The sequence below is a fragment of the Amblyomma mixtum genome, chromosome 1 (genome assembly GCF_055824585.1).
Source record: "Amblyomma mixtum isolate Tamu chromosome 1, ASM5582458v1, whole genome shotgun sequence".
NCBI lineage: Eukaryota > Metazoa > Arthropoda > Arachnida > Ixodida > Ixodidae > Amblyomma > Amblyomma mixtum.
This window is the reverse complement of record NC_143012.1, coordinates 182162591-182181127: the sequence shown is the minus strand read 5'-3', so window position 1 is coordinate 182181127 and position 18537 is coordinate 182162591. Positions and strand designations below refer to the sequence as shown.

General features: G+C 49.3%; 1 protein-coding gene and 1 pseudogene across 2 annotated transcripts; one reads left to right on the top strand and one right to left on the bottom strand.

The window, feature by feature from the left end:
• Positions 1–362: 362 nt before the first annotated feature.
• LOC149370156 (uncharacterized) lies at positions 363–18376 on the bottom strand. Of its 2 annotated transcripts, XM_089560345.1 has the most exons (10): positions 18122–18376; positions 13706–13740; positions 10843–11163; positions 10511–10578; positions 9945–10336; positions 8808–8941; positions 8313–8435; positions 1675–1991; positions 1150–1322; positions 363–550 (listed from the first exon to the last, which is right to left on the bottom strand). In XM_089560345.1, exons 8-10 carry the CDS (start codon positions 1945–1947, stop codon positions 505–507), a joined length of 492 nt encoding a protein of 163 aa, XP_089416471.1. In that variant the 5' UTR covers positions 1948–1991; positions 8313–8435; positions 8808–8941; positions 9945–10336; positions 10511–10578; positions 10843–11163; positions 13706–13740; positions 18122–18376; the 3' UTR covers positions 363–504. The 2 variants fall into 2 exon arrangements, 1 of the variants encoding a protein (XP_089416471.1); XR_016285590.1 differs by lacking the exon at positions 8313–8435.
• LOC149370157 (uncharacterized) lies at positions 6918–9433 on the top strand (annotated as a pseudogene).
• Positions 18377–18537: the final 161 nt, after the last annotated feature.

Below are 18537 nucleotides of genomic sequence, written 5' to 3'. Positions count from 1 at the left end.
CCTACTCCAAAGAAGTTCGCGATCAACCGGTCTTCAGCCGACGAACGCAGTTTATGTATGCTCATCGCGACCCTCTTTTCGATGTAAATCGCCAGCCTCATGACTGTATCCTCCCGCTCCATTGGTCACGCAGCTCAAAGCGCGACTAAGGTGTCCAATGATGGTTACAACGAACAACGCGACGGCGACGCCGCGAAACGCAGAAACGGACGCCAGAGAGCTGTGCTCTAAAATTTCACCCAATATATCTCTAAGTATTGCTCTGAATTGAAAAACCTCTAGATTTTATGCTGTTCTCAAGCTCCTGAAAGTCATGTCAGCTAGGTATACACCTCTACTCAAAATAACACAGTTACCACACAGAAATTCCGTAGGAGATTTTATTAGAGCTCATTTTAATGTTCCTGTGCTTCTGGAAATCTGAATGCTTCTGCTCTTCGGTGCCTCTCCTTCTCACTGCTCATTTCGCTTAGTTTGGTACCCATGGCCAGCAGCAACAATTTTTCAGAGTACTCCCGCCCCTTCTTGCTCGCCAAGGCCCTTGTGTAGGCTGCGTGGGAGATAGAGTGATCAGAATATAAATCTGCGTAGAACTTGTGCACGTGGCCACAGTAGCATAGGTCGAAGAACTATGCACAGCATCAAGCATTATACTGCAAAATGCATTCTCGCATATGAGAAACTTCATTTCAAGCTTTTCCGGGCTTTACCATAATAGTTTCCCGGCCTAACCGCGAATGGAAACAGGTGTACGCCAATGGTTTCTGAAACACGCTCATGCGCACTAACAACCTGATTATAAATCCGACCTGATTATAAAGCCTTGTGGCAAGTGTAATGGGGCCATTGTAGCTTAGATACACAGAATGCCGCATCCTTATCCGATGGTAAAACAGAATTGGTACCCTTATTTACGACAATGCAAAGGTTCCAGTTCCTGATTCGTGCATATGTCAGAGTCCATGGCGGCTTGCTGACTAATCTCCATGCAGTTCAAGTAAGAAGCTGTCTCTAACCAATGTACATGCATGCACATATGTTTCTAGCTGTACATCATCAATTTATAGCACAGAATTTACATCATATCGTATCGAATCAAGAACTAGAGAGCTAGGGATGCAGTACTAACGTACAGATGCAATAACTTACACAGGATCGCCATTACAGCTGGAGGGCGTAGCGAGGACCGCTGCTCGACAGGTCGATGGAGGCCTTTGGCTCGCTTCCCTTTCATGGAGCAGGTCACAAGCACCTCTCGCGAGAACATGGCCGCCATTAGCGCCCGGGTCGTTGCAGTGGACGTTTTGCAGCCAGTGTCTATACTGCAAATGAATGACTTGTGGGCGAAAACCACAGACCCCGACTCGAGCTCGATGACCGGCAGAAAATGTAAGTGGTTTTGGTCACTTTACTTAGTTCAACAGCAAGCAATGGAATTAATTTCACTGTTTTTGAACTTCAGAAACAGGCGACCGCGGGCCGTCAGAGCTACATATTTGCTAATTTCTCGTAGCATGGCTAAACTGCGCACTTTAACAGAAAGAAGATTCGAATGATGTTTATTGAGGCTTTCCATTTAAGAGTTTCTGCCAAAGCTGGAATATGATGAGGTCCTCTGTGTTGTATACCACGCTTTAATACATGAATATTTCAAAGCATATGCACAATACTTACATCAGCACCGTTCCAGCTGTAGATCAGCTGCATTGAAAGTGGCAGGTCTCCGATGCTCGGTTCTGGACTTCCTCTCCCGGAGGCCGGTAAGCTGTGCGCACTTTGATCGTTATTTTCAGGATCCTGTGGAATAATTTCCGGGCGCGTCTTCTTTGGGGCTGGCTCCAATGGGAGCGATGTGTCTTCTCCAGTTAGGGTGCCATTTGAGGTTTCGCAGCGAGCTTTGATGGCACCAGCCATGACAGGCTTGTTACCGCAAGAATGGCACTGCATACCGTTGACAATGTTCTCCGCAGATTTCAGGTATTCATCCAGCTCTAAATTGCAGCGAAAAATAAAGGACGTTCAAACATCATAAGCACAGAGAAACCTTTAAAAGCGCGCAGGGACAAGCGGCGAATAAATAACGCAGACTGAGCCTATCCTTCCAAGTTCATTACTGTGAAGCTCTCGTTGGCTTCTGGGTATTGAGTAAATTAAGGGTAGTGTTTTGACATTGCAATGTAATTTAGCGTGTAAAATTTTAATGTCAAACAAGATGACAAATGCACTGAGTGGCCGTGAATATAGAAACGTACCCCTAAAGTTTGTGCACTATCACGCAGGCAACAGAAAAAGTGTTAGGAGAAGGTAAGTGACGCCAACCAAGTAAAATACAAGAAAAACGACGTTTCGGGACCGGCTCGGCCCCTTCTTTACGGTGTGACTACGGGCGAGCGCAGCTTGGCTTTTTAAGCCCCTGCGTGGAGGACCTCCGGGTCACTGGCCGCAGCCCATGGACGTAGGATGAGGGGAGTGTCCCCAGGGAACGATTAACATTCTCTCGTGTTTGCTGAATGTGCCACAACTCGAGTAGAAGCCTCCTGCGTGGGTTAGCTTCCGTTTCCAATACAATGAATGGTGCTGTCGAAGTAAATTGGGTGGTCACACCGTTCAGTGCTCGGCCACGGCGCTGCGTTGACGAGTCATGTGACGGACGTCCGCTCTGTGTTGGCTCATCCTTTCCGCGAAGTTCTTCGTTTCCCCTATGTACGACGCCGGGCAGACGGAACACGGAATTTTGTACATGACGCCCTGGGCCTTTTCTCTGGGCTGCCAGTTTTTTGGGCGGGGGAGAAGGCGACCGACAGTGCTGGTCGGTTTGTGCGTTGCCAGCACCCCTTATTTTCCGAGAATGCGAGCCAGCGTCTCGCTCACGCCTCTCACGTACGGGATGCAAACACGTTTTCGCTTCTGGCACGCGTGTGAGGAAATAATAGATCGAATTTTGTTTTGCCTTTCTTGTTTCCTGATAATGCGCCGGATGAATGAGCTTGGGTAGCAGTTCTTTTGGAGGTCAGAAATGACTCGGTTCTTCTCCTTCCTTTTTTCTTCACGTGAGGAACATATGGAGTCTGCTCTCTTCAGTAATGATGTAACGACAGATGCTTCGTGCTGGATGGGATGGTTCGAATCGAAATGTAGGTACCGTCCTGTGTGGGTTGGCTTCCTATGCACCGAGAACTGCAGGCCTTTGTCGTGCCTTGTAAATAGGACATCCAGAAAAGGCAGGCTGCCCTGCTGTTCATGTTCAACAGTAAATTTTATGGCCGGTTCAACTGAATTTAGATGATCTGGAGGTTTTCTATCTCTGAGGTTTTCACCACACAAAAGTAGTCGTCGGAAATAATAGATCGAATTTTGTTTTGCCTTTCTTGTTTCCTGATAATGCGCCGGATGAATGAGCTTGGGTAGCAGTTCTTTTGGAGGTCAGAAATGACTCGGTTCTTCTCCTTCCTTTTTTCTTCATGTGAGGAACATATGGAGTCGGCTCTCTTCAGTAATGATGTAACGACAGATGCTTCGTGCTGGATGGGATGGTTCGAATCAAAATGTAGGTACCGTCCTGTGTGGGTTGGCTTCCTATGCACCGATAACTGCAGGCCTTTGTCGTGCCTTGTAAATAGGACATCCAGAAAAGGCAGGCTGCCCTGCTGTTCATGTTCAACAGTAAATTTTATGGCCGGTTCAACTGAATTTAGATGATCTGGAGGTTTTCTATCTCTGAGGTTTTCACCACACAAAAGTAGTCGTCTACATAACGGAGGACTAAATTTGGCTTGGGATTAAAGGAGGAGAGGGCCCGGCTTTCGACGTCTTCCATGGTTAGGTTAGCCACTGTGACTGAAATCGATGCCCCCATAGCAGTTCCGGTTGCTTGCTTGAAAAATTCTCCGTTGTAGGTGAAAAAGGTACTGCGCAGACAGAGGTCGAGAAGGCGACATACCTCATTGACGTTGAGTGGAGTTCTCTCGTGCAGCGTTTGGTCGTTTTCGAGTGCGCTGCGAGCAACGGACACATCAAGGGGAACCGGTACGCAGGTAAATAACGACACCACGTCAAACGAGACTAGGCTTTCGTCTTCCTCCACGGTAAGGTTCGAGACAAGTTGGACGAAATGCCGCGAATTCTGTACATGCGTGGGTGTTGTGCCGGCGAGCGGCGCCAGTACCTTGTGAAGGTAGTCCGAGAGGCGTCGCAGAGGAGACAGGGTGAAGTCTACAATTGGCCGAAGGGGGACGCCAGGTTTGTGAATTTTAGGTAGCCCGTAAAAACCTGGAGCTGAGCCGTTTCTGGAGATGAGGCGGAGACAGACTTCTGTTGAATGTTTTCTTTTGAGTTTAACAGAAAGAGTGCTTATTTGAAAGGTTTTTACCTGGTGATTGCAACGACTACCTGGACATGAAGCATAACCGACTGGTCGTAGATTTTCACCACCAAATCTGGTTTCCGAAGCCCCAAACCGGTCAAGTAGTGGGGTTCCTCCAGCACTTCGTACTCCTTCTCACGCAATCGCTTTGCCAAATACTTCGCAATCACGTTATGGCGCCTGATGCGCTCATTATGGGTTCTATGGCACATCTGTAGGATGTGACCGAGGCTCTCGATGGATCGACACTTCACTCGGCAGGTCGTGTTCCCTTGGCGACCACGCTGTAGCCTCTGAAGGGTAGGAAGGGCATTGATGGCAATCTTGACGAGGTTAATGAACTCACGTCCACGGAGGAAGGTTGTACCTTCTCCCAGCCAACTCATACTGCCCGGTGCATCTATGCATCCCTTCAGTGCCGCCCCATCGGCGCTACTGTGCAAAGGGTCTCTCCAGAAAGTGTGGTACTCCTTTTTCGTGCTGATTATTTTCCCGCGGTACTCTTAGAGCTGCCTGGCTTGGTCCAGACATTTCCCCACGTACGCTCCGGCGGCTGCTTGCCGACGCATCGGACTGTCGGAGTCACAAAGACCTTCGAGCCGTCGTATGCGTAAACCTGGTATGACTGTACACAGGCAGGGGATACCTGGTCCTCCATGCTTCACCTCAGAGTGGAAGAACCCCAGCGGGACATTGTGCGGAAGCACTAGCCACCGCCGGACCGCGGCCCGCACCAGCATGTCAATCTTCGAAAGCAGCTTAGCCGACACCGGACCCAACACCAATCGGTGGTGGACTCTGGAGATAAGGTAATACTTTAGTATTACCAGTCTCTGCTGTGGCTTCAAGGGGCCTTTAGACACCAGAGCCAGCAGAGTTTTCACCTTAGAGTCGACCCTGTATTTTTCCAATCCCACTGCCGTGTATCGCAACCCGAGGTAGCGCCACGTCCCTGTGGTATCGGCTTTGGGGATGGCTTCACCATTTAGCAGATAGGTGCTGGAGGAGTCGACCTTGACAACTTTCCTGCGTCCACTTGGAAGAAGTGTTAGGGATAGTGACTTTGAGGGATTCAATTGCAGTCCCCGCTCAGCCAGGAATCTCTCGAGGCTGCTCAATTGCTCTTGCAGAGGCGTGGATGCCATAACGACAATGTCGTCGGCAAATGTCATAGCTCCGATTTTAAGTTTCTCGCCAGCAAAACAGATGTTGTGGTCACTGGTCTCCAACCATTCATTGACCACAAAGTTGAACAGAAGGGGTGACAGAGGATCTCCTTGTCGGACCCCCACGGTGGGATTTACTACCAGACTGGAGTTGTCGTAGTGCAGAACTGTCGATGATAACGACCCGTGACAATATGACGGACTGATCGTGCCGAAGGGGTTTATTGTTCGTCCACCAACGACAGGCTCCACTACTGCGGCGACGGTTCCTGTGGACATCGATTCCGTCACCGACTTCCACTGCTATAGGAGAGCTTGGGGATCCTCAACCGCAGACCTGACCTCGCCATCCAGGATCTCCCGGGCGCACAGTTAGTGCTTTCTCCTGAAGCGCTCCTGCGTTTGTGCGTAGAACCACTTCTTTGCTTTTCACCTATTCTCGGGTTTCCTGAGAGGCTTCGGTCTCGACCTCCTTGTTTTGCAATGGTCCTTCTGGAGAGCTTCTCGCACATAATTATTTAGTGCACTGCTCAAGCCATTAAGACTGGTCTCTCTTGCGAGGTATCGCTTTACTCTTTCCCACAGCCGGGGGCTATCGAATTCAGGCGGCGGAGGTTTCGCCACCAGAGCTCTGAGCTCCTCTTTGATGGCCTCCCTTGTCTATTGGGCGTTAGGCTGGGGGGGCGGTGTTGTTTCCCCTGCGATGGTCTCAGTTTCAGGGGCCCTGCAATCATCGACCCCGCTGGGAGCTCGTGATCGAAGTTTAACGACCACCTCCCTGTAGCGGGGGGGCTCTTGCGATGAGACTTGAAGGAATCGAGAGATCTCTCAGTGAGGCGATTTGCCAGCAACTCATTTATGTTGCGCTTGGCCCCTGTAAGGGTTAGATCAGCCTCTAGTCGAGCCATCAAGTATTCTTCTTCTTCTGTCCATCTCGGCCTGCTCCGAGTGACATCAATCGCCCTGTTATATACTTCAAAATGCGCCCTGCGCCTATGGAGACCCATTCCGGACTTCTCTGCAATGGCCCCTCCACACTCCGTGCATGTGTGGTGACTGCTGTCTTGGCTCCCCTGCTCCCCATCATAGCGGTCATCGTCGGGTGGTTCTTTTCCAACTTCAAACCCTTCGCCATGAGACGCAGCTTGGGGGGAATGGGCCTAGGAGCCTTCGGTCTGTCCTTCGGTCGGGCCCCCGTGCCCTTCCAGGCTAACGGCTGATGAGATCCAGCCGCCCTCACGGCTGCGATGGCACCGTCTCCAGCTGCTGGGAGGCCGGGGGAGACCGGTCCAGTCTGCTTTGGGTTCTCATGAACCTGACCAGCATCTGTCTGCTGATTATGGCTGATTTGGTGCTCGTTCCCTTGAGCTTTATTACTCACTTGTGCTATGCCACTCATCCAATGCCCCACACAGACGGGCTCTGGACTCGATCGACACTGCTGGGATTGCAGATTGGGAGTTCGCAGCTGGGATCACTCGTTCCTCTCCCCCTTCGGGGGCTTTGCCTCCCTTGTGCAAACGACCAAAGTGAATCTTCAGACCTCGTTCAGTGGGCCGCCGTTTCTCGCATACCTCACAGGTGAATCCAGCACTCACAGGGGGAGCACAAGGCCCCCCAGACAACCTGGGTTTTTGCGCTTCCTCCTCACCAATACTTGGTGCGACCGCCACTCGGCGGCCGCTTTCTTTAGTTTTTCTTTGAGTCTTTGGGCCAAGTAATTCTAGGTGGGGGTGAAAAACTGTGCCTCTTTCTCCTGGCTGGTTTAAAAAGCACCTCTAAACGGATGCCAGTTGGCCTCCTTAGGTTGAGTCATCATTCCCTTAGCCGGACACTGCACACCCTAACTCTCCTGGTGTACCAGCGCCTCCATTGACACCTTTGGCTGGCAGGGGCACCCTTTCGTAGGGTGGGGTTTTGGCTCTGCCCCTCAGCCGCATTGTTCGTTATCCCTGGGCGGTGGGTCCTGGTCATCCGTGTGAGCCATCCTGGTTCAGCCAGGGTCACCCCGTCAATTGCCGCCACAACCGATGTGGCCACAACCGCCACAATAAAAGCACCCTTTGGCCAATCGTGACCAACGGGCCTAGGCCTTATTAGCCCTGGTTGTTTACCCAGAGTTTCCAGACGAACCCAACGTCTTGGCCCCAGTCAAGGCGCCCACAGGCAGAAGGCCTGTAGGCTTCAGGCCTGACTAGCTCTGGGCTAACACTCTAGGCTGCTATACACTGACATGACATGAAAAGCCATTTGAAGCTTAGGTGAAACATGCATTGTGAAAGCATAGAGCATTCTACCCACTGTACTTGTCACATTTCAAAGAACAGCATTGGGACTATGCTGAGATATCTGCTACTAAGCTGTTGTTATAAGCTGATTTCAGTACTAAGCTTCTGGCATGGCGGCCGCTTATTTTTAGCATTTTAGTTTTGTTAAGCCATCTCATTGCAGTTGTGGTATAATCAGAGCATAATGCCAGAATCATAAACAGCACTACTTAAAAACATCTTCAAACTCAGGACACCCTCAACTTGCTGCAGTGGCTCAGTGGCATTGGCATTTGGCTACTAATGCCAGTGTTCTGGGTTTGATCCTGGCTGTGGTGGTCATTATCTGATGGAGGCAAAACACATAAACATCTGTTTGTTGTGCAGTATCAACACACGTTAAAGAAGCCCAAGTGGTCTAAGTTAAAATCGGGAGCACTTCCTCGCGACATCCCCATAGCCTATGTGTCGATTTGCAACGTTCACTCCACAATCTACAATTTATACAAAGACAACCTCTTCTGTTTTGTTGCTGTGATGTTCAGCTGGTCCCTTCAGAGAATTCCTTTCTGAGCAATCACACTGCCTTGCCTGTTCTTGCTATCCATCTTCAGACCAGCATCCTGGTGTCAGGCGTTTCTGCAGAATGGAAAAGCCAGGAATAAAAAACTGGTTTGATGTATGGCATGTTGCCAAAGGTAAGTAACTAACACCTTATTATTGTATTACTGTTAGAGGGCTTTGTGAGGCTTTGGAAACCTGACATTCTTCAACTTGTTCTAGGCCTCAAGAAAAAGCTGTGGGCCTGCAGTCGAAAACACAACGATCGAAGGGTGGATTGATGGCATCATCAACCACCTGTACTGGGTGGCCGCTATGGACATGGGGAACGGGGACTTGGTGGTCAGCATGTGGATGAGCCTGCTCAACCACACCTGCAACCCTCGCAGGGGCACATTGTGTAACGAGGTGTTGGTGCTTGGCGCCACCACGGACCCTTAGCCCCCATACCGTGACGATAGGTTCAGAGGTGGAGAGAAGAAACCATGAACGGTGGCGGTTGAGGAAGTGGTCAATCCTCGGCCGATGGGCTCCTCGTCTGTCTACCAGGCGGGGTGTCCCGGGACCTTCCTCTGTGTATAAGGCTGAATCAAAGGCGACAGAATATTAGGAACCCTTAGTTATACATGCCGTATGGATAAATCTGCAAAAAAATCTGATCGGCCCCCGAAAAGGGGTCGCACCGATGTGAAGAAACTGAGTCCACAGAAGCCAGAAACGTTTGCGATGTTTTTTATGCTTCACTCAAACACTGATGTACCGGTAGCCAACCTGTCTGCATTTGTCATCGCCAACACCATAAAAAGTTGTGTAGGCAAAGACTACAAAGCAAAAAAGCAGCGAACCGGAGATCTCCTTGTAGAAATAAACACAAAAGAACAGAGCACCAAACTGATGTCATTACAGAATCTTGGAGAAATGAGTGTACAGGTAACCCCGCACCGCACCCTGAACCACTCAAAGGGCGTCATATCTGAATATGAACTCCTACAGAGTACCGATGCGGAAATGGAAGAACTAGCTGAACAAGGAGTAATAGCAGCCCGACGAATAACCATCCGGAGAAACCATGCTGAAATTAATACCAAACACATTCTGTGGGAACACCCTTGATTTCCAGGTTGTTAGACCTTTGATGTTCTTCCAGCTCCTCGACTTTATCGCTCAATCTGCGGTTCTCGGCTGTGAATTCTTCGTTTTTTTTCACTAACTCCTGAAAATCTTTTCGCAGTTCTTTCAGCTCTTTCATGACATCATTTACGCCGTCACATGTGTCACTGCAGAATTTGACACTGTCTTTTAGCGATCTGAGGTCCGCTCGAAGTTCCCGTTTCAAGTCATCGAGGGCCTTAAAAAAGTCTTTGGCGTCCTTAGTCATACCGAGACTGATTTTAAGACAGGTGTAAGTACCGTACAGTTACAAAGATGGTCGCAGTATGCTCTATTCTTCGAAAGCGGCTAAGGGTGATATGACACTCAAAGTGATGTGATATGACACTCAAAGGCACACACATGGCACTCAAAGTGTTCGGCAACAGTGCACAGATTGAACTTTTTTTTTTTTAGGACAAGTGTAAATATTCTCACCTGCAGTGTTGCAAGAACAGATTAGGTGCGCATTCACTGTGCACTGCCGCCAAACTGAGGCCGCAGCTGGTAGTCGTCCTCCTTAAGTAGGCTGTTGTGGCCCGCTTCTTCACGGAGTACGCATGCGCCAGATAGCCACTCGTGCGATGTCCGGGAATGACGAAGGGATAGCTCCTTCGCTGGTCGAGTCTGCCCGTTGCAGGAATTTACCGGTGGCACGGAGATGTCTTAGTTGGCCACGCAACAGAAATGTCACCACAGACCACCGAAGTTGGGGCTCCTTCAGCAGCACCAGTGCCGATAACTGATGTACTCCCAGTCCACGATGTCTTACTATGGCCACGTTAAAGATGACACCAGGGCCACAATAGATTGGGAGTGTTCAACAGCACCTGTACCGAGAAATGACGGTTTCCCAGTTCTTTTAAATCGATGGTCCGATGAAGAAATCCACCTAACGCTCTGCAGCTATTAGCTCACAGCAGACTCTGAACACACACAATGCCAGGCGTACCGCCGTCAGGCTGCTGCGCAACAAATATGGCGCTTTGCTGGCACGTGCTCACCAGTAGCTTTCAGTAGCTTGAAGCTTGAATTTGGCCTTCTGTGCAAGCAGTATGCTTGTACTCGCCTCCTGCAAGGTCAATGCAACACTCTTGAATGATGACATTAGAAAAAAGGACCCTCTGTCAACAAATGCGGGAACACCAACAAGGAACAATAGCTTTGTAAAGTGGGACAAGCTTGATACTCAAGATGCTCACAAGCTGCGAAGCTCAGTGCTCTCTTAACCATTGCAGAATGAAATTTATGATGTAGGTAGTACACGTAGGTCCACTTTGCAAGGATGTTTGACTACAGATGCGCGAAACAACGTGGAGAATTCTGCATTTTTTACCTATGTGAAGCTGTTTTGAATCGGCAGCCGTTGTGCCTGCATGCCCGATGCGCTGTCGATGAGGTCGTCAACAGGTGGCAGGTACAATGATCTCCTTGCCGCTGTCATGGTGGTAGGGTTTAGTGCAGCTCTGGTGACAGGGGGCTGCGGCTCCTTCATCAAGCAGCCAAAGTTATGAAGTGCTGCACAGGCTGGTATTATGCAGGTCACCTTCTCTGGCTTGTGCTGCAGCCCCATGTCGAGGCAAGGGAAGCGACGCTTCCACACTCCGAAGGCCCTTCGACACTGTTCCTTGTCTTGATGTGGGCTTTCTGGTGGTACCTTTAAGAATAAAGGAATATTACGCACTGTCCTGTACGGTTGTACCTCGTTAAAATTACACTTTGGTTAGCGAGTCATCTGTACTAATGACTCATGAATAAAAATAATCTAAAAAATTCACGGTTATGGGCTGCTTCTATGCATAGTGGCGGGCAGTGAAGTAAAAATATGGCAATATTGGAAGCTGATCACCATTACCTTTAAAATTATGCAGTGCAAGTATAAGCATGTTTGACGCTCCTAGTGGTCCATGAGATCACGTATCTCCTACTAAATATTCACATTCCAAACAAAAACTTGTGGTTTTTCAGTGTGTGCATGGAGGTAATAATTGTTTTTGCAGCCATTCATGCAGTGTGGGAGACATGTTAACTGCCACTATAAACCATGACAGCACGCACGCACACACACAAAACAAGAAAAATCCAGAAAAAATGTACATTATTTAAGTACTCCAATTACGGGGCAAGACCCGCATTTGTGCCTTGTGCCATGCAATGTCACTGCCAACTTGCCTTCCTTCTGGCGTGTTTGCGGGGCCGGGTCCGAGAGCGGCGTCATCAAGAATGGCTGGCACCCATATCCTCATACATTACCCGCATGCGGGAATTATCAAGAATTTGACTGTCATGCACTGAACCTGGCCAGCTGGCAACAACATTTGTGGCCCAGTGACAGCCTGCATCAAACCATGTTAAGATGGCGTCAACAGGAAGCTGCCGGCACCCACGTTTCTCCAGGATGGTTCCAAGAAACCCCTGTCCACTTGGCATCGTTTGCCTCAAGGCATGCCGAATTGACCATGAGGTGAGGGCAAACGTACTTTCCTGCGTCTCCGAGCAGGACCACAGCTGCCGCACGCATCACAGCTGCCGCACGCATATCTCACCGCACCAATCATCCCCTACAAGTTGCCCGGCCGCCATCGCTTACAGCCACCTTTTCCGCTTCATTTTTCTTTCGAGCAGCAATGGACTGGAACGGCCTACCCCCTGACATCGTCAACATCGCTTCATCCTCTACTTTTCAAGAACATGTAACCGATCACCTGCAGTGCTAAATAATATTCGCTGTTTTGTTTGCTCATTTCATTAAAATCCCACCCCTTATGTAATACCCCCGATACAAGGGGGCCTTTAAGGTAAATAAACTGAACTTAACTGAACTGACCCACAAGAACAACTGGACACAAAAGCGCCGACTTCTTCGGAGTCGGCCCACGTGCATAGAGACATCAGCAGGTGGACTTGCCTCTCCCATTTCGCAGTAAACATGACGGATGTCAAGGGCCCTCGTCACTGTGGTTCTTCTGCCTACTGAGCATCACGGCGGGCTGGCGGGGGACTTCCACAACCTTCGCGAATGTCTCCATGGACAAAGGACCACTTCCGTCCTTTAAGCCCCACCTCGATGGACACTTCCCAGGCGTACACGCCAAGCGCCCACGCGCACGGGCGTCTGCAAAACCGGTCTGCGCATGCGCGAGGCGCCAGCGCGAGCGAGGCGCGAGCAGGGTGCAGATATTTGACAATGTCAGATATTTGCGCCCGCGTCTCGCGCGCGCCGGAAGTGGCTCGCCGGTTTGTGGCCGACGTGCACCAATGAGAGCGCAGTTCACGCAAAATCCGGTACGGCCTTTCGCGCTGTTTCTTCGTTTTTTCTTGCGAGTGCTGTACCTCCGGCTGTGGCGATGGCCCAAAATATAATAAATAACGAAAGCCTCATTGCTGCCGTTGAGAGGCGGCGCTCACTGTGGCTCGCGAGCGATCGCCTCCACAAGAACAAGCACGTGAAAGCAGCTCAATGGAATGAGGTGGTGGCGGAAGTACTGCGGGGAGCATCGTGCAAAGGTAGGCATACGCTTTTGCTCATGATGAGGATTTCATAGTTGAAACGTGCTTGAAACTTTTCGCGTCTCACTCGTGCAGAAAACTTGGACCCCGTCCAAAAACGGTGGAAGTCTTTGCGGGACAAGTTCCGCCGCCTGTATACCGCGCAGCAGTTGGGGCGGAGGAGCGGCGCTGGCACCGACGAAATCGAGCCCACGGAAGTTGTGTGGGCTCATTATGAGCAATTGCTGTTCTTGAGGGACACGGCATGTTCTGTGTGACAAAGCTGCAGATGAGCATATTGCTGCTGATCGCACCATGTCATGTTTGCGCCGCTGAACAGGCAGAATGCCGAGCCACCGTGACCGAACGATATGTGTATGAAAACAGGGCACCTTAAACGCGCCCACAGTTCATATGCTGTCTCAGTTGCTCAGTACTTCATGTGTAATCTTTAACAGGCAGCCGAAATATCCAAGATACATTTTGTGTAACTGGGCTATTCATGCAACTTGAATACCACTGATGTCTTATTTCCGAGTGTTGGCAGTTTACTACATCGCAGCTGGAATTTTTACTGCTGCTGTTGGTTGAATTCTTCCTTTCAGTGCCTTTTTTTCTAGTACCCATGAGGAATTATTTGCAGCGTACTTTGTGCTTTTAACGACATAGCCAAGGCTCATGCCATTCTATTTAAAAGGATACCCTCTTACCCAGATTCCAGTGCATGATCAGGAATGCCAGGTAGCTGAAATAAATCAAAAGATCTCATTTTTAATTTGTAGCTATTATGTGGTTTTGGGAATGAACATGCCAACCATTTGTATTGAAACAGTTCCCTCGCCATGAAATGCACGCGACAGGCCTTGTGGATATGTTCAGCCAAGCAGAAGTGCTCAAAAGATGTCTGAGGGCATATGAGCTCCATTAGTAGTAAAGAGAATGTGACAAATAATCCGGAATGACAGTTAACAATGTTGCAGTGATCACAGCTTGACTCTTGGCTGCTTAAAGGGACCCTGAAATGGTTTCTTCGATCATATTTTATTGCAACAACTCTGTAGAGGTGGTCTCTGCGAGTATTCTAGTCTGATTCAGAAAGCTGCGCGTGGAACCAATAATTTACAAACAATTTTTCAAACTTGCCGCTCACAGCCGATTAGGGCGACACCTCACCGCGCGTTTTTACCCGCCCCTACCACTTGACGTAAACTGGGCAGCCTTGGCCATGGACTGGGTGACCCTTCTCATTGGCTCTGCCCATTGACGTCACGCGCAATTTTTGCAACATTTCATTTGAAACTGAGCACTGATGGTCCTTGAAATATTATTTTATTGATTGCTTATTATTTTTTTAAAACATACGTATACAGAGGTAAGAATCCAGCGCATTTCTTGAAATTAATGTGGTACTTCCGGTAAAGAAGGAAATCCGTCTGCTCACAAAAGCATGTGTTTTCGTCAAATCTTGGCGCCCGCCTTTGCGAGTTTCCTAGCTGCGCCGACGAGTCGCTGCTATAGTGTACTAGAATTATATATATCGCTGCTGTCGTCGCCCTGTGGGTCTCGGTATGGCGTGTACTGAAAGGCTCGAAGCCCATCTCAGCGGTGGCTGCACGCAGCCGCGCTTCGAGCTCCGGATCCATGCTGTTCGAGCAGCAATCAGGAGACAGATGTGCGAAAACTTGGACGGCGCGGCACCGATCGTCATCAGAAAGACTGCCAGCTATACTCGAGCAGCGACAAAGCATGCCTGCTTATGTTGGGAGCTTTCGGCAAAGGCACCGCTCGCGGGCTCTCCGAGCGACGAGCTCTGCTGCTGCCTGGCTGTCGTGGTCGTCGCTAGGCCTATAGCTCGTTTCGCGTCGAAGAGGCAGCGGCCGGCGCTTCGGAAGTCGCCTGAGCTATAATAAAAGGCTTACTCTACACATCGCTTTACAGTCAACAGCATCATCTCACAATAAAGTAATAGTATGGTCACTTTCCGCGACGCCTTCAGCCGCGAAGCGAGCGGGCGCCAGGCGAGCCGGACCCCAACGTCAGGCCAGCGGCAGCTGCAAGGCGGTTGTGGCCAGAAATTTGCTCGTATCACAGTTGTTACCTTTACCAGCAGCTCAGTATTGGTCAGCGATCCTCAAAAATGACACATTTTTCACATTTCTTGGCCTAGGGTTTATTATTTACGTCAAGAACACAGACAACATGTCTGTTAAAAAGTCGATCTTTCGGCAACGACACCGACTGCGGCAACGCCGGGCGACGAACTGCGCGCTGGTCCCAGGCTGCCCTAGTCGTCGCTAGGCCTAATGGTTTCGCATCGCTGACGGCGCTTCGGAAGTCGCTTGCGCTATATCAGAAGGCCTACTCTTCACATCGCTTTACTGCGAACTCGTCCCATAATAGAATATATATTCGATTTCCACGACGCCTTCAGCAACGGAGCTAGCAGGCGGCAGGCGAAGCGCCGCAGCAGCGCCAAAGCGGCTATGGGATGAAATTCGCTAGTATCGCATTCATCACTTGTACGATCAGCTCGGTATTGGCCAACGACCGTCAGAAGTGATGCATTTTTGACATGCATCTATCCCAGGGCTTGCTATAAACGTGAACAAACTATACTAGCGCGTTTTTCACTCGCCGGCGGCCGGCATCAAGGCTGGCAGGCCGGCCCGGTGTGGCTCGGCCCCGAGCGCCCTGAGGAGCGCGCTGTACGTCATCACGACGCTGCCGCTCTCCGTGCTCGCTTTGGCTCCCGCTTCCCGTCGTTGCGTCTGCCGCGCGCGGCTCGTCGTTGACATCTAGCGAGTTGCACGCAGGCGACGAGCTGCGATCGGACGTTGCAACGCCGTTCGCAACAGCGCACCGCAGTGAATCGCACTCACTTTCGCACATGTGTCTGCGACCACCGGAAGTAAACAAGCAGAGCGCCATTGCTTGACGTATGCATGGGCGGAGCATCGGCCCGTCTTTTCTTTTTTTTTTCGGAGCGAGCCCCGCGTGTATGAGTTGAGGGTGGTATGTGGGGGAGAGGAGGAACATCATTTTTAATCGGCGATATCTTCGGTGTTGATGGAGTTCGCTTAACAATTTTTGCGGTGCGGCGACAAGTGATGGAATACCGATCTCTCGTGGGCTTTTGCTAACCTTGGCAAAGAGCTTTTCAGGGTCCCTTTAAGCAGTCACACTTGCAAGTGTAATAGTGTAGATCACATTCAGAATTACACAAAGCAACATGACCAGAAATAAGATAGATACCTTCAGGCTTACTTGCCTGTGCACTTCAAATACAAAGCCTTTTGAGTGAAATACTGTTAAAATGAAGGAGCCGCATACACCAGTTCATTAAGAGCAAGAAACTCAGCAAATGGCACTGTAAAATGCAGAACATATTGCACTCTGCAAGAAAATAACACCGCTTTGCATCAACTTGAGGCGTATAATATATTTAGTATGCGACTATAACACACATACTGAACGTGCTGTGCGCACCCAAAGGCCTAAAGAAGGTTCCATGCTTATGCATAGTCATCAGGGAAAATTGGGCCCTTTGTACAAAAGGAGCACCACTGTTTGCAATATTCTTTGTATATTGCAGATAGAATGTTTTTTTATCATGTGCACTGTCACAGGTAAGATCACATTCCATGGCACAAAACAAGATAAAGACACAAGTACTTGTTCCCTGTTTTGCACTGTGCAGTGGTGGAACTGCTGCGCCAAATGGGAAATCCTGCTACATGCTGCTACAAAATCGGTTTTTTGCCTACTTTTGCGCCACGCCTGCGCCGAAATATCTCTGAATAACTCCAATAACTCTGCCGCTGATGTCTGCCGGCAACACTTCCAGCAACGCATCTGCCGGCAGCCACATCGCCATCGCTGCTTTGCAACCGAAGGTGAACAAAGGGACCACTGTCAGCGCACTGCCTGTGTGGATGGACACTTCACGTCTTCGATGTCTTTGTCAAAGCTGAAAGGCACCAAAACTTATGACTAACTTATATCGGGCAGAAAATCCAGCTGCCATTCCTATGACACAAGGATTAATCAGAGCGGTGAAAGGATCGCGGAAGCGTAAGCTGCAACGGTCGGAGGCGGATGCAGGAGAAGAGACCCGTGCAAAACAAGCGAAACAAGACTGTGATGTACAGGACAAAGACACCCAGAAAAGAGGTCAGAATGAAGAGAAGGTACAAGAAGAGATCAGACTGGCCAGGAATATGATCACCAATGCTGAGCTGCTTTTCACAAAAAGGTGTCAAGTCTAAACATTTTGCAGACGTTGAGAGTGGACAAGCCCTTCTGAAGAATGGACAGGAAAAGCTCGCAGCGGCACTGTCTAAGCTGGAGTGATCAAGAAAAGGGAAGAAATAGTACCTGAAAGTTTGTTTTAAGAACGGTATCATTTTTTATAGTTTTGTTGAGCATCTCGTTATGTCGCTCTTCTGAATAAAAACGGCAGTGTATTTAGGAGAACCTCCTGTTTTGCTTATTTTCGGCTCTTTTTAAGGAACCAAGCACTTTAAACTGCATTTGGGATTGAAGCTTGCTCTTGCATGGCTGCGGTTGCTAAAAACGTCTGAGCAAATGCCTGTTCCAGAAATACAACAAAGCTTCTTTATTTAAAATAACTGTTTTTTGGCATGAAATTTTGGTACGAAGCTTTTTTTTGTGCTACAAAAGCTCAAATTCTGCTGCAAAATGCCATTTTTCCTGCTACAAAACTTAAAATTGCTGCTACAAACTGCGATTTCTTCTGCTACAAAAGCTGCTACAAGAAGCCAGTTGCCAGTTCCACCACTGACTGTGGAATCGCACGTGAATTACCGACTAGCCTGAAGCCTCACCCTTCTTAAGCTAAGTATCACAGGCAATGTAACGAGCGGTTCGCCATTATTCACTTAAACACTCATTATTTAATCAATGAGACAGGACTGCCATGTTATAGTGCACATCTCCTTTATTTATACAGATAGTGTATAGAGAAGCCGTTGAGCTGCACAATATGCTTAATATGTCGCATTAATATGCAGTTATTTTGAAATTACCTCTTTCGAATTAGGCCTCTTTTCTACCACCTTCTTTCACTAACAACTTGTCAACCATGATTAAGTAATGCCACATCATACCGTGCTCTGCTTAACCGGTAGTTGAAGACCCTCTTCTGATTGTCTAGCTGCCTTGATGGATAAGGGCGCATAAAGTCGACTCGAAGCTGGAAGGCTTCGTCGCCCACGAAAGCGAAGGGCCCAGTCTCTTGCGTCCCGGGCAGTTTTCCCATTCTTGGGATGTCCAGGCGTCCCTCGGTGAGGTCGCGCCCGAAGTCGCTTTTCTTTAATGTGCCGCCGTCGCTAAGCCGGCCTTCAGCACCGACATCCACAAGAATATACTTGCATTCACTGTCGACGACAGCCATTAGTACAACAGAGTATGTCCCCTGAAATGAAATGCACAGCACAGACTTGGCACAGGTGGCAGCACTCTTAGTCTGAAATGACTGAAAGTATGACTGAAAGGAGTCCGCAAGAAATGCACAGAAGCAGGC

Coding starts and splice junctions, on each gene's coding strand:
- LOC149370156 (XM_089560345.1), bottom strand. CDS start 1,947: ATGCAGTGCCATTCTTGCGGTAACAAGCCTGTCATGGCTGGTGCCATC. Junction 1,323..1,674: donor ACAGCTGGAACGGTGCTGAT/GTAAGTATTGTG, acceptor ATTCATTTGCAG/TATAGACACTGGCTGCAAAA. Junction 551..1,149: donor AGCTGTAATGGCGATCCTGT/GTAAGTTATTGC, acceptor TCTCCCACGCAG/CCTACACAAGGGCCTTGGCG.